At 40.9% G+C, this 16590-nt stretch overlaps 1 protein-coding gene across 1 annotated transcript in view; it reads left to right on the top strand.

Annotated features, from left to right (window-relative positions):
* LOC146822800 (fibrous sheath-interacting protein 2-like) overlaps window positions 1-16590 on the top strand; it is a 666318-nt gene that overhangs the window by 428040 nt on the left and 221688 nt on the right. The window contains exon 4 of the mRNA XM_085606304.1: window positions 1171-1314. Within this exon, the coding sequence (XP_085462430.1) occupies window positions 1171-1314 (144 nt within the window). The remainder of the gene's footprint in view (window positions 1-1170; window positions 1315-16590) is intronic.

Here is a 16590-nt window from a genome sequence, read left to right as displayed (position 1 = left end):
CTCACTGTGCCTAGCCGAAGGCTGCGGTGACTTCTGGCAGTGATTTGTGGCCTTTCACTGGGCTATTACAGACAGGAAGAGCCAGAAAGGAGAATATCTCCAGCGCCGGGTGGGACACCAGTTGACGTTGTATCAGCGAGTGCTCTGGAATCCCGGTGTCATGTGGTGCTCACATCCTGCAGTTGGAACGAGGTGGGTGAAGTGTGGCAGTTCGGGGTCTCAATCCCCCTCAGTGCTTTGTTGCCATAGGAGAGTCACAAACATAGCACTAGGTAAACCTCGCAACAGAGGCTGGATTCGTGTACCTCACTACAAGAAAGTGGAGGGCTGCCAGCAGTTTCCTGAGCAAAAGGTCATGATTCATGGCATGGGTAACAAAAGACTTTGACGTATCCCTTCTGCAAGCAGCTGATCAACAGACTACTATGCTCACCAGGGCGTATTTGCCAAATGCACACTTATGCGTGATAATGCCCAATTATTGAGGAAATGCGGGCACATTATTAATTTACGTTACACTAACCCCAAATGCGTGGTACTTGCAGGACTGCATCAGAATGATTTTGACCTGTGGTAAGATGTATTTTCTCAGGCTAATTGCTAATGGATATAAACATATTTGAGTACTTTAATTGTCACATCAAAAACATTGAATAAAGTCCAAATAGGACACACAGAAGTTTTAAAAGTTAATTGACATAGTGACATATAAGATAATGAATCTGAGCGTTTAAGAATGTAAAGTGCTTTTTACATGTTGCCCTGAGGTCGTAAGGTACTAAATCATGTTCTCATAGATTCATCAGGCCCTAGGTGTAGAGTGTCTCCACTGTAAATGAAAGAAATAGGAACGTCAAAATTAAGTATTCTAGGGTTTTGGTAAAAAATGTACAGGTAAGGTGAAGGGAAAGAAGGGAAAAGAGAAATAACCCCTTAGAGTTTAAAAAAAGTACTACTGAGATTTTCATAGGAATTTTCAATTTCAATATAAAAATGGAAGCCTGAGATTATTCATTCTTAGTTTACTTACCCATGATTAATCTAAAATTAATAATCATTCTGAGAGGAACAAATGCAATTGTGTACAATTTTAAAGCATACTTCTCATTCTAGTACCATACAAATCATGCACATGTTGAAATCATGTTACGTTTGTTGGTTTTCCTACAGTTGCCACACCTTCCAGTTTCATTGTTCCAGCCTTTCCCTCAGTGCCCTTTTGTAGGAAACCAGTGGCAGGTTCCAGTGAACAAAAAAGTAAGGAAGCGTCACCAGAAATCATCCAAAGCAAAGCCAAAAAAAGAAAGCAATAAGGTATCTATAACTTTTAAAATGTATGTGTGTGAATTGACTGAAGATTAGAAAATCTCTGTTTCTCAAGGTTCATGCCTTTTCTTGGTACTGGCTGCATAGTGCGCGTAAGAACGTAGACCTTCAGAAGCATTAAGAAAATGCATGCATGCTTAGCTCCAGTATCCATGGCGGGAAAAAACTCAGATGATAGGTACTTGCCTTGTACTGACCACAGACCAGCGTAAGTGGGCGGAATGCTTTGGTGTATAGATTTTATGGTCATGGGTTTAGAAAAAGTTACTTTTTTCCAGCAAAATAAGTCACCATTGTTTGTGAAATTGGAAATGCTTATACATGGATGACCTTTGTTTGGTGTTTTCAGTTTCTCCTTTGTAAAATGTATTTTTTGTGTTTGTTAGATGGCAGACCTCTCAATCAATAGTGCTATTATTTTAAAGTGGCAATAAACTTAAAACGTCTCTAGAGAAGAGGCTACAGATGAGGGTGCCAAAATACAGTCAATAATAGTAAGGGATAGAGAGAGTGGAAGGGACAATGGGTCCAATCTTTCCTATATTTGATGACTAGACCAACCTTACACCTGATCCTGTAGGCAATTTGACCAAGTGGTACAGTGTCTAATGTTGCGGACTAGGGGTGTAACATTGATAATATATTTGAATTACATTTTCCTTCTGGTCCAGAAGAGGGGACAACTAGAGTAGCAGACGGGAATGCAATATCAGTTGCTGGAAACTTTGGGGTTCCTTCGCAGGAGACTCATGATTATTTTCAGTTTGACTCACAAGTATACTCTGCCGCAAATGTGGCAGAGTACCCTGTCCACCAAAATGACATACTGCCATTATTTTTAGAGTCAGTTGAACCATCATGTTTTCACTGGAGAATCCCCTTCTGGCTTACTATGCAACCTTTACAACGCGATACTTTTACATGGCAGTTTTCACAACGCAAGTCTTTACAACGGCTTGCGCTGGATGGAGCAGTACACTAAGGAATAGCCTGATGTACTATTCCAACACCTTAGCTACTGTCCGCACAGATTGGAGTTGGAATAGTAAATCATACTATTCCAAAGTCCAGCGCCCTCAGCGCAAGTCATTCTAATGACTTGCGAAGTAAAAAACGCCATGTAACATACTGCGTTGTAATGGAACGCTTTGTATCATCATATATTCGGCTTCGCCTGTGGAAACATTACACCAATGGCCCCACAGACGTTGAGAAATCGGTGCAAGTTCCATAGACTGTCCACCTGTTTTAGGTTCCTATTACTTTATTGTCTATTATTGCTTTTATTATTTTATTATTTTATTTTACTATTTTAATATTTTTTGTTATTGTATTTATTTTATTATTTATTGTTACTTTTTTTTTTAATACTTTGGGACCTCCAAAAAAAGCCTGACAGTCCTTACAGAAAAATAACATGACCCTCACACTCTCAGAAAACACTCCCAGCATGTTAGTGTCACTAGTTTTGTTTTTCAAAAACAAACTTCTTGTTTAGGATTTTTATTTTGTAAGAATAAAAAGGTTTGCTGAGTGGCTGAGTGAAACATGTTGACTGCCATGCAATCTTACAATCTCTTCCGAAGAGCTGTTGAAGAGCTTCCTCTTAAGGTATAGAATTCTCCGCCAGATTGATGGAGCTCTCTTAATATGGTGAGCTGTAATCTGGCAGGACAGCCAAGTGCATGACTCTAGTGCCATGGGGAAGTGGAGTACAACTTGCCATACTCAATTTCGATTTATGAAGTATACATAATGAATTAAAATAATTGAATGCACAAAGATACATAATCATAAAATGTGCAGACACAAGTCAGTCCCCCCAACCAGGGCAGTTCAAATTTATTGTGATATATTCTTTATTTTATACTCAACCCTTAATAGCAACTTTGTATGGCATCAGTTTCAAATTCTGACCATTAGATTAAAACAAGCTAGGGCTGTTTGAAAGCAGGATCCAATTCCACATTGGTTGAAGGCAGCCCTCAGGAGTTCTCTCCTATCCGGCAGAAGTGCCGGACAGATGCATATCACATTAATTATGCCCCACATAAATGGCAGGCATTTTTCTCGCTATTTCGTTTCCATGGCAAGCTGTGCGTGAGCAAACGTAGATGGCAAATGTTCTTACACTTGCCCTTTGGGCAATAAGGCTGTGATTTTAAAGGCTTGTAGTTGTTTAATGCCATCAATGCATGTGATCTTTTTGATAATGTTGCCTTGTCTGAGGCTAGTGAGAGTTCTTTCATGGAACGAATAACCACTGCCCTGGATAGTAGAATTATGAATTTTGAAATTTCTGAGGGGAAAGTTGAAAAAGATCCTCAGACAGATTAAAAGGGCCTTGAATTCCATGACAGAGTCTTTAAGGGTATAGCACATGTGGCAGGGCTGCTATTGTATTATATTCAGAGGATTTTCTGAGGACCATTGAATTACCAGGCATTTCAGAAGCTGGCATAGGCGCATTTTTAGTTAGGTATAAATAGGCTTTCCTGTTTTCAGTTTCTATTTTTGGTAAATTCTGGTGGAGTTTTTTCCAGTGTTTTCCAGTGATTTCAATACCTTAAAAAAACTGTGGTTATCAGTGGTTACACATTTTCGCGCCATTAAAAAAAACAGAAAATGTTTTTCCGGTGGTTATGGAACTCTTTGCTTTTATTATTGCCTGCTGTCTGCACTGATAGTGCATGATATATAGACAGTGTATGTACAGTGTATATGAGGTCCAAATACATTTTTACACATCAAAATTATTGTAGTACAACATACAATACTTCTTCAGTGAGTCTTTGATCATGTGTGCTCTATCTTTCCTTCCCATATAAACTTTTATCTGTGATAAGGCCCTCTCAACATTGACGGATGCAAAGATGTTTCACAGGAAGGAGTCTGACCTGCAAACCATTGAACAAGGGCCGCAGCAGTCTCTGGCCGAATCATGGCTTAGCTCAGACCAGGGCACATGGGAAGGGGAGGGGTTCACCCACAGCAGAGGTAAGGGAAAGGCCCTCAATACACACTATAAGGCCGTCCTACTTTAGCAACAGCTGTTCTGCATGTTTTACCAAATTTATTTGCTCTTGAATTCTCAATTCACCTGTTGGTTGCAGTAACATTATTACTGCATGGGGGCCCTCCCCACATAGTTAATGCCCAACTGTAGATTAGAGCCTCAGTAGGTTCTGCCTACAGCAGGCATCTCAACCAACTCTGCGGTCATACAGACCAAAGTAGCTACTTACTCGACCAACCAGAAAGCACCTTGGGGCCTCTACAAGAGGTAGGAGAGCACTATGGCAGTAAGATTGCAGTGACATGCCGAATTTGTAAGAGCAATATCAGCATATGTCCCTTAATGTTCAGTGGAAATTGGCATTTTGTGCTCACTTTCTGACAGCATCAACCTTGTAGAGCTGCTGCCAGTTTGGTGAGATCACAGTCTAGTGCTACCTGACACTGAATACCAGTCCCGGGCAGCACAGGTAGTGCAGCAAACAAAACAACAATCAACACCGTATGCCTAATGGTGCTGACAGAGTACCTACACCACACATGGCTTGGTTGGATCACTAGTCTGTCTGCTTTTCTGACACATTCCAGCTGGAGACCGCTTCGCCAAGGTAAGGCTTGAGGGCAAGCCAAGTATCAAAGTGCTGTGCAGAGGGACATTATATGGTCTCTCCATGACTGGGTTGGTACGATCACAGTCTAGCACCACTTGACTTTGAATCCCTGTTCCTCATAGAGCTGAGACAGGAGTGCAGTCAGCATAATAAACACCCACTCTATGCACAGGCCCATAAGTGAGGCACTAGCCCACATGCAGCTATCTTGTTCATACATCTAGTCTTCAGGCTTTTCTGTTGCCGGCCAGAGAGGCGGTTTGTTTCAGGATTGGGTCCAAATAAAGGCTAGCCAAGGAAGAGGTTTGACAATGATCCGACCATAGTTGCTTGGGGCGTGAATGAGCTAAAATGGATAATAAATTCAGAGTTGTTCAGTGCAGCGGGCCCCAAATAGATGCAAGGCACTGTGCTAACAGATACAAAGTACAGCATTAACAGATATAAGGCACTGTGCCAAAAGATAGAAAGTGTAGCAGCATATGAAAGGTGCATTGCTAACAAATACAAGTGCTCATTACGGCACATTTGTTGATACCAGATGATGGAGTGGGTTGACATCCATAGCAGCCACCACGACCTCTGAAGGAGCAGGTCAAGTACTGCCAGTTCCGAGACACTCCACCTCTCTGCGGTCTTGGGGCTGAATGCTGGGCATGGGCAGCCTCACTCAGGCACTTTATTACTGCGGCCTTGTGAGAACCACTTGATGGGGGCTACTTTGGGCCGGAAAGTGGCAAGTGCTCTTTCGAGAAACTAGCCCACTTCACCTATTATCAGCCCACCCGCAGAGACTACCTTCTACTCCTCTCCTATTTCTGCCGCTTGGTGGAGATAGTTGACTGCGGTAATTATCAAGTACAGTTAAAAGCAAGGTAGATGTGTGGGGGCGGGGCTGTGGCATTTCTTCCTAAGTGATGCTGGGCAGCAAGGCTGTTAATTTTAACATTGTTATAAGGCACAGACCCACCTCTCTGTTAAAGGAAGAGGGGAGGGTGATGCTCCCCCTGCTCCCCAACACCACCCAAAGGGATAGTATAGGAGGTAGAATTTTTAAACCAAACATTGTAAGTAAAGGCAAAATGTGCATGTGAAATGAGTCCACTCTTGTAACTTGACAGCCACCTGCTCCATAATGCCCTGCTTATAAACAATAAAGCAACCCTTTTGTGACTTTCCTTATATTCAAATGTAACCTTTTTATGTGCCCCTATATAGAATGTACCGCTTTGATGGTTTTCTCTTGAGCTATAAAGCAGCTCGTGTTGCGCTGTACTTGCATGTTATAAAGCTCTTCTTTTGGGATTCCAGCATATTGTTTAGCACCCCTCTTATGACCTGCCCATATTTCACAACTAACCCTTCACTTGTTACTTGTGTGTATACTGTAAGGTACCCCCTTTTGTGATGTGCCTCGATGCTGCAATGCTCCCTTAGTGACTAGTTTATATATTGTACTGCACCCCTAACTTTTGACTTGCTTTTATATTATTTTTTTAAAATAGGGATTCGCTTCTCTGCTGTGTTTGCACGTTTGAATATATCCCTGGTTTGCTTGTATACTCTAAGGCCAATGTGCCTACCTGTATGGTGTTTGATGTGGCCTGAGGCCGCCTCAAGGCGCTGTAGAATGTACAGATGTCACCTTAAATGCAACCAAAGCTCTGCCTGTGCATGTTATTAATATTTCCTAATCTCAGTTCTTATGCATAAACAGGCGAGGTTTATGGTGAAATAGACTTTTATGAGTGGCAGGGGGAAAAGACATGCAAAGAAAGTTGAAATGCTGAGCCAACTAGTACTAAATGAAACACATTATGCCCTCCTTCCTGTAAGACATACATATGATTAATGAACTGTTGCTAACCATTACCAACTAAAACATGCTTCACCTTCCTGGAAGATATAGATGTACTGCTGAAATGTTAATCCCATGATCCACAACTAACAGGCCCCATCCTTCCTGCAAGACAAAAGCAGATGAAATGCTGAGCCAGTTTTCACCATTTAATCACAGTGCACTTCCCACAAGACTCATTCGTGCTACAGCTGTCTTGCCTTGAGCCAACAGCCCAAAGAAGTATCCTGGCCTGTGAGGCACGGGCTTCCTTAAATGATCTGATTAACTTAATGGCCTGGTCACGTGCACATAAGGATGCGCTCCTCAAACTTCACTCTGTTGGTTTAACATGAGACCAGATTTCAATAAATGCCCACAGTGATCAACTGAACCAAAGCCATCGGGCTGTGTATGGTCTCTTTCCTAACAACTTACGGTGAACCATCAGCAATGATTCCAAATTAACAGCAACAATTTGAGACATAACCTATGAGATGAAATGCTGCAGAAAGGAAACAAAAGCGTAGTGAATATGATTGTTGCATCAACCAAAACTTTTAATTAGTATCAAAGACATCAGTCGGGGGTTCGATCAGCACCGACAGTACCTTTAATCTCAGATGTTGATATTGAGGACTCTGCTCCCAGCAGAGACAGGACCCCCAGGGCGGGCCAAATGCACCCCTCATAAAAGAAACTGAGGGCACAGGAGGCGTGGAGACAACTGCACGGCTAGGAGCACTCTAATTAACCTACCAGAAAGTAGAGATGAATTGTGATCAAGGTGCCTGCTGCAGTGATCTGTGTTCAGCCGGCTGGTCCGATCTTGGCAGGGGAAGCAAAACTTTTCATTTTCCATGGTCCACAATCAGCCTAGGAGGGTAGCGGGATGATGAGCAGCAAAGCCATGGACACTGGGAAGAGGGCGGTACAGGAAAGCAAGACCACAGATGGCAGGAAGAAGGGAGCAAACAACACCATGAACAGCGGGAGGAGGGTGGGAGAGTTCATTGGAATTACCGATGCGTAACTTGGATTGCTGTGTTGTACTGCTTTGGCTCCCTCAAGTGGCCAAGCATGCAACAAATGTAAAAAATCAGTGATACTCGGTTTAAACCTGGTTTAAACCTGGTCAGCTGATTTTCAGGTCGGCACAATCGGGTTTAACTGATTTCCCGACAGCCCAAGTATAAAGCAAGTCTCAGAACCTAATGTTAAATCAGAAGGTCAAAGAGGAATGGTGTCCTTGTTGGAGAATATGGAGACTTGGAATGGCTGACAATATTTGGAAAATTTCCTGAGTTGGTGATAGTGTGATATTAGTACAGAAGGTAGGTGTGTGAGAATTAAAGAGGTAATCATGAGGGAAATTAGTCAGAGAAAGTGAGGTTCCTGCACATAAATTGCTTTGAATTACAGACAGGTTCATTTGCACTGAAGAGTTTAGCAAAGGAGCAGGTCATCTGTTGTATAACGTTGAGAATGGACAATGTGTTGGCTGTTAGAAATGTCAACAAAATGGGAAATAAACAGTAAAAGGGACTGACAGAAGTAGACAAGGTTATTTTGCATTATTACCTGAACAGTGAGAAAAGTTTGTAGGCTCAACATATTCTGGGATTACGGGATTTGACAGCAGGCTGGAATTTAAAACATGTCATAGTTTCCTGTAATTGAAAGTCTTTCAAGGTGTGCTTTCTAAGGATTCACAAAATGTGAGGTGCATCTAGGAGGATCTGTTTGCAAGCTGACTGAGTATGCAACTTCCTCATTTCTTCAGTTGTCAACCAGTTCAAAAGTCAGAGTGGGTGTTGAGACTGTATGTTTTTCTTCTGTTCACTATAATTCTATGAATGCTAATATGAGTCTGAATAATCAGGGAGTTGATGGTTATAGTGACGTAGAGGTTGCGCGCCTGGTATCCAATGATAATGGAAATATTAGAGTAGTGTCTATTACCAGTGTTTCCGGATTTATCGAAGGCCCTCAGGGAGAGTATCTTGACTTGATTCTGAAGGGTCATCTGCAGATAGTAGCATGGATGATTTTGTTAGTGTCCTAGATACTGACATGTGTAGCATGGGCTTCAGATCATATTAGAGGTTCTTACCCTCCCGGTGCATCTAAAGCATAATGATTGACAAGAATAAAATGCCTTTCTTTGTGTTTGGAATGGAGTGAGGGTAGGGTTTCAGTAGAGTTAGCTCATTTAAAGCAGTTTTCCAAAGGTATTTCTGAAAGAATCATTGTATTGCATAGTAAATGTATATTTATTAGCAAATTTAGCTGGTCATAGTTTGTTCAAGGCTTCGCTGTTAAGGCAGAATAGTTACATCAAGAGGTGGCAAGAAGTGAATCTGTCACTGCTGAAGTGTAATTCACTACGGTCCATGAATAATGTTCTGAGACTGAAGATTAATGTGGATTGGCCTGAGAAAGCATTGTCTATGAAATTGGCTATGCTGCTGTGTATGATGTCTTGTAGGAAAGTTTCAGATGTAAAGGTAGTTGATTTTACATCTTGTTTTAAACCAAAATGTGTATGCTTCATTTTGACAACTAGAGGTAAGACAACGTCTTGGAGTATATTTTTCTGGCACTTCTGAGCCATGAGAAGGTATCTGTGGTGAATTCATTCAAGAGATAGGGGAAGAGAACAAAGAATTTGAGGGAGATTTTTTCTCAAGTATTCTTTAATTTCTTTTAGAACAGAGTCAGACTTTAGCCATATTGTTGAAAGGAGTGAAAAAGGACAGTTGTGTTGATGTATTTGGTTTGGGAGCCTATTCAGATTGGGAGCAATGGCTTCCAAAGCATGTTTGGTGAGTAGAAGTCTGTAAAATATATTGAAATGAGCAACCTAATGATTCAGTTTTCAAGAGTTTCTATTTGAAGCCTTATGGGAGTACTGTTCAATATGCTACCCAAAAAGAACAAGGTGATGGAAAAAAATGCTTGAATTAATTTCATTCACTGACAATTTCTCTGGCCCACAATGCACCATTCTGGACCTGCACCCCCTTTATGCAAATCAGTCTTGATTCTGCTGTGAGAGGAACAGTTCATAAAGATCTGCCTGGCCAGATCTCCTCCAGATGGGACCACAAGCAACCATAGACCTGTTTTGATCTACCTAGGTCTCATCAGTGAAGTATAGCTTGAGTCTTTTGGCACAGTGACCATCATACCAACACCTGGGTATACCCATCACACTTATGGCATATTTTCAGCAAAAAAACAGGATGATTTTTAGCCGCACATTGTACCATTCTAGACACAGGACCCTATGCAAATCAGATTGGGCTCCAATAGGAAAAGTCCAGCCCATACTGTCCGAGCAGGTTCCCTAATGTTGGGAAAACAAGCAACCCCTGACCGGTTTCGACCTACTTAGGTCTCATTAGTGAGGTATAGCTTCAGTTCTATGGCACAGTAAACATGGTTTCCCAGGTCTGGGCATACCAGCGGCACTTAGGGCTTCTACTCCAAAAACAATAGGGTGATGAAAGAATGGTTTGACTAAACCTCAGTCACTGGGTCCCATTCCAGACAATCATTTTTCACCCACTGTGCCCTTCTAGGCAGAGACCAGAGACAGATGGCCTTATGTAGAGTTTAGCGGACAGGATCCTTCATCACAAACGTTATGGATAGCCCTTCTCCCATATTACAAGTGCATTATAGCCTATGATACTTTTAAGACTCTGGGCAATAGCTTGCTTAATCTTCCCAACGGCCCCCAGCGCCTAGAGACCCTTACGGGTGATTGTTTGCGCTTTACAAATGTGGATTATTAAGATGGCAGATGAGATATCTGTCATGTTTTGACAGAGTATCTCATCGAACATACTCTTAAGATAACCCAGAGACGCCATTGGCTAAGATTAATTTGAACACTCCTTCCATTACCTTTTTGTTTTCACGGAGGAAAGTAGTGCAGAAAAACTTTAAAAATTGATCAAATTAGAATCCTTATCTTTAAATAAAAATAAGATTTTCTACAGCAGGGTGGATGGTATTTCATTATTTTCATATTTCCTTTGATGTTTTTTTCTTGATTTTGTTGCAACATATAAAATAGCTTTATGTAGAGAAGGTGACTGCGAGTATTTGAAACTATTTGTTCAGGGGTAGTGCAGCATTTCTACACTGCATCTGTAGTGTTGAAATGGGACTATTCTCTTAATAATTTGTGGAATAAACGAAGGAAGATGTTAGCAAGTTGTATTGCTTTGTACCTTTTTTGAATGCCTTGTTTCTTTATATTGGAATATTCTTTTATTGTATTGCTTCTGTCTGGTGTATTAAATGAAGCGAAGCATAAGATTTGCCTCTATGTATTTTCTACCTATCCACATCCTGTGGTAATGTTGAACTTTAGCATCTGTCCTCTAGCAGAGCAAGTTTTCAGACCATATGGCGGTCCTACAACAAATGGTGTGTGCCCTCACATGGACACTTTAGCCCTAGCCATTCCCACTTTCAGAAGTGCCCGTAGAACTATGCTGTTAGTCCACATTTGTTTGTTCTTTAAGTTGTATTATTTGATATTTACTGTATGGAATTCTCAAATTACTCCACACACATATGATCTCCTTGTTTATTGGCTTGGTCTAGAACTTGACAAAACATTTCTAGTTATTTCTTCCCTTGTTAAGGATATCTGTATTCTCTCAGGCCACCCAACGAATCCATTAAAATTGACAAGCTATCCATTAACTGCTTGTTAGAAACTATTTAACAGTTTATGAGCACAAAAAAAGATCTGCGGTAGTTTCAGTTGCAAGTGAATCAAAACATGTTTTAGGTGGTATTATGAATATGGATTAAAATAAATATAAAATATCTTAATTATTACAGACTGCATGACACATCTTTACCTAACCAAGCAGAAAATTGAGGGTTGTTGGGACCACTTGAACAAGGAGAAATACTTTTTGTCTCCACTTATGTTCAGGATACTGAAGTTGGTAAGAGGTACAGATCAATAGTCATATAAAGCCTCTGTTGATGATCAGGATACTGAAGAATATTTAAGAAGATTTCTGTATCAGATCTATGACGAAAACTCTCAAATCTGATATCTTGTGTAGTTAGGAAACTAAATCGAGTATTAGTAATACCTGGTGGAAATAAACTGTTTAGGAATGTCATGAAAACTACATCAGGATACTGACTAATATTTAAGAAGATTTATGTATTTTTGTGGTTTAAGGCTGGTAGGATGCCCAATACAACTTAAAGCTTGCCAGGGTTTATACTGCTCGGATGTAATTAGTAGGTTTTGCCCTATTAGGAATAAACTAAATTGTCCTGCCTATTTCTGTTGTTAATCACTATTCAGCAAAAACATCCAAAGTAGGATTTAAGCAGGTAAATCAGCTGAATATATTTGAGATTACATTTTTTAATTCTTGGCAATGTATGTCCTTCTGTTTAGCCAAGCTGTTAGAACAGATCAAATTTACTCTAGGTTAAAGTAACTAATAATGATCTTGATATCTCTGTTTTATCAAGAACTGCATTGAATAGAACAAGACATGGATAAAGGTAACAATAAAAAGCTGCCAGTGCCACTCAGTGAATAATATCAAACTCAGACTATAAATTATATACATAATACCAACCGGAGCAGCACTCTGTAAATTAATCAGTAATTTACAGTCTTCTGAAATTCATGCTTAGAAAATGTAAAATGCTAATGCATAGAATGACAGAAAGAATAGATCGGTGACTAAATCCCTCGACATCTTGGGTGGTTGGTAAATTAAATTGATACCTGACAGGGCCGGACTGGCCGTAGCGTCACCGGGCAATCGCCCGGTGCGTCGCACGGGTGGGGGCCGGTTTTGGGCACCTGGGGGCTGTTTTTGTTACAGGGCCGTTTTTGCAGCATAGCTGCAAAATCGGCCCTGTAACAAAATCGGCCCAAAACCGGTCCTTGCAAAGAACTCGGCGGCACCCCCAAGCCCCGGGTGGGGGAGGGGGGCAGCCGAGCACTTTGCCAGGGCAGGTTTGGTTCCCAGTCCGGCCCTGATACCTGATGTAAATAAACTGCTTGGAAATCCCATGAAAACAAATATTTAGTTTAATATTAATTGCACTTACACTTATAATTTAACTATGAAGCACAATTGAAGGTGCTGCTTGTCAGAACTAGTGGGCTGAAGTAAGGATTATAATGGCTTTAGAGATATAATGTGGCGCAGGGCTTTGCAAAGTGACACATCTGCATAGATGCGTCACTTTGTAATTAGGGCACAATATGGCACATATTTTACGCCACCGGTGTGTCACAAAAAGTGATGCAATGGTGGCTCAAAAGTGATGTAGGGGCTCATAAATAAGGTCCAGGATATTTGTCACTATTGTGACAGAGTAACCTGATGATGTTGTGAAATGTGGTCTGTCTGGACATTTTTGTTTATCTCGATAATAACACTTGAAATGTGTTTTTCAGTGAATCTGAATACATTATGCATAAAGATGAATTTAAAGAGCCTTTTGTGCAGGCTCCCCCATGATTCTTTTTCGCTTTTTATGTAACTGGAACACTTTAGACTTCTTGACAGTGGGAGGCTGTTAACCAACTTCTTACTTCATGTTATTTACACCCCTAAAACAGATGATTGAGTGGAAAACACCAACTGGCATATTTAGTTTTAACATAAGTTCACAATAAATATGCTAAAACTGCATATAGGGCATACATTAAAAATACCTAATGTGAAACACACCATTTCTTGAAGTAAAAAATCAGAAAAGTGTTCCCTCTGATCCTGAAGCTAAATTTGCAAGGTTAGCATGTCTCCCCATTTAATTCTGACATGTTAAGGACTAACTCTGACTTTAAATAAGTCAACTGTAAAGTGATTTATATCTGACAAGGCCCAGTTTCATGATGTTTGGCAAACTACTCCCCAAAGGATATTGGAAGTAAACCGTCAGCGCATTGCTGAAGTGGGCGCCTCTGGACCTGTTTTAAATGTTAATATGGCATAATCCTCTAATGGTATGTATTCTGTTTCTTGTGTTTGATTGACCAAACCTTCCTATTTCCTTTGATTCAAGTTCCATGTACACATCCAAAGACACACAGGTCAGGGGAGCCCCCTTCAGCATTGCGCTGATTGACTGCAACCCATATCATTTGAGGGGTAGTTTAACAGACCTATCATGTTTGTATCCAAGGATAAGGGGTACTTCTTAGCAGCATGCACAAGTAGCTTCTAAAACCATGTATTATGCAGAGTAGGTTTGTACACAAAGAGGACAGCATTTTTGGAAGCCAACAGGTCTGGTTGCTTAATGGTCAGAGGGAAGCAAGAATGTTATTCTAATGTACATATTTCTGTGGCAGCAGATATGTTTAAGTGCTGTCATTATTTAAGCCTGTGGCATCTGTGCATTCATAGAGCTTGCCTGTGTTAAAATATGTTTGGCTAGGAACAGCCTGGATATTGACATTTCTGCAACAGTATACTAATTAGTGGAACTCTAATTCAGTGGTTACCCTAAATTTCTAATCTGTGTCACAAAAATGACTTGTTAAACTGTTATTGAAATGTGCCTTTTCTGCCCTAAAGTTTAATCCAGCTTGTCTTGTCAACAACCTCCTACAGTGACTTGTTACTAGATTTCTTCCAGCCAAAAGCACTGATATGTGCTGTGAAATTATTACAAAATTAGCATGTCACTTGCAAGATAGGGAAACATAATTACAGGAGCTGGTATGAAGAGGGACTAACAAACTAGGTGTTAAACACGTTGCAGTGTGTGGTTAGGGGAGCTTTTGTCAGCTATCCTACAAAAGGCAGGCATGGCCTTCTCTTACGCACAAGTCAAAGAAATAATATCACAGGAAAGGGCTTTTCAAGACAGGCTTCCTAAGAATATTCTGGTAACTCACTCCAAGGGTGCACAATTTCATGTTGGCCAGTCTGAAAGAGTTCCAATTTCATAGGGAGAAGACTGTACCGGGCTGTAATCAGCAGACCCAGGAATAGGATTAGGTAGCCCAAATAAATGAACTGGCCTGAGTCTTTATTCTACCATTTTATAAAATGAAGAAATGCTGTGAACATTTTTTGGCAGGCCACCCTCACTCCCCCATTTGTTTTGTCTTTGGCCGGCCTTTGAGCCCTGTGCTTTTAACTACTGCATAACAGTGGTAAATCATGTGTTTCTCCCTAAAATAGGTTATGTACATTGGAATTCTTTTTGTAGTGTACTTAACTTCCCTAAACGTCTTGGAAATGGTGCATACAATGCATAACAGGGATGCAAAGTTATCCGTCAAATGTAGACTGCAGTGTGAATTTACACCCCCCTGAAAATTGCATTGCTGCCAGGAGTAACACTGCTCTGGCTTTGCTGCTCTTTAAATACACTGTAGTAACACATGGCAGGGAAAATTGCATTTGCCATGTAGAAAGGCCTTTTTGAATTTGGGGTGCACTCAAAGTGAACTACGGCTAAACACCAACTTCACGGTATAGACTGTACTAGACTTTTTCCATAAAAGGCCTGGTATGGTTAAAAAATGTATTATGTATCTCCACTTGTGTAAATACTAGAAAAAGTATTCAAAGATATTTTCTGAATCTGAATGTTGATTACTTTAGTGGAAAAAAACCTTTATAAAAATGACTTTAGACTGCCTGAGGCAGAACTGGCTTAAAATCATGTTTAACACTCACTGGACTTCTATATGTGGAATACACTTGCTTGGCTGGGTGAGTTAATGATGTTGGCTCAGGAGACAATAGCATGTCTCTGAGTCCAGAAAGTGCAGGTCGATGTTAACTTCTTGCCACTTAGCAGGAGTTAGCTACTTGGGAAACAACAGGAACGACTGGCAAAACTAAGGACAGTTTTGTCATTTTTTTTCGCTATAGATGCCAAAATGTATTTTCCTGTTCATCTCCAGGACCCTCCTAGACAGCTAGGCTTCAGCCACCGCGGTAGAGGGAAATAATTGTGATCCAATCAGGTGGGAAGAGATCTCATCTTACTAGAGTAGATGTGATTGGGAGCTGAGGAGAGCCTGCCTGCTGGCAGAAGGGTTCTGCCATTGTGAAACAGTGGCAAATGTGCAATTTTACAGTAGGCAAAGAGGATGTGCTAAAAAAGGATGTGAGCATAGGGTGAGAAAGTAAGCAGGATTCAGTAGGGAAAATTCTCCAATAACTGGCTTGTGAACAGTATAAGACTAATTCACACACAGAAGTGGTTTTCGTGGACCTAGTTATAACACTGGACCACAATGGAATGAAAACAAGAGTCCACAATAAGACAACTGGCAAAAACAGTCTCCTTATGTTTGAAAGCTTCCACCCTAAGGCACTCAGACAGAACCTCTCCGTAGGCCAGTTCCTTCGCATCAGGAGATTCTGCTCCTCCCTGGACATCTATGATACACAAGCACAAGCCTTGGAGGACAAATTGGTCACACGCCACTACCCTAAAAAACTAATGACAAGAGTAAGGAGAAGAGCTAGTAATAATGTCTGGGATGCCCTGCTTAAGAACCATGAAAAACAAGACAACAACAGAATGGTGTGTGTCACAACATACACCCCCATTTTCAACAGGGTCTAAACTATAGTGCGGAAAAATTGGCACATTTTGAATGGAGCACAGAAACAATGGCCTCAACCGTTGTTCGCATTCCAAAGAAACATGAATATCTGCAATGAACTGGGCCACGCAAGAACACCACCACCTCAAATCCAAACCCAGGCAACCCTATGGGAACACCAGCAGCCGGTGGGCCACTATCCTTGGGAGAATTGCATG

This window comes from Triturus cristatus, chromosome 5_2 (genome assembly GCF_964204655.1).
Source record: "Triturus cristatus chromosome 5_2, aTriCri1.1, whole genome shotgun sequence".
Lineage (NCBI taxonomy): Eukaryota > Metazoa > Chordata > Amphibia > Caudata > Salamandridae > Triturus > Triturus cristatus.
Note: the sequence above shows the minus strand (reverse complement) of the source record. Positions and strands in the feature narration are given on the sequence as shown.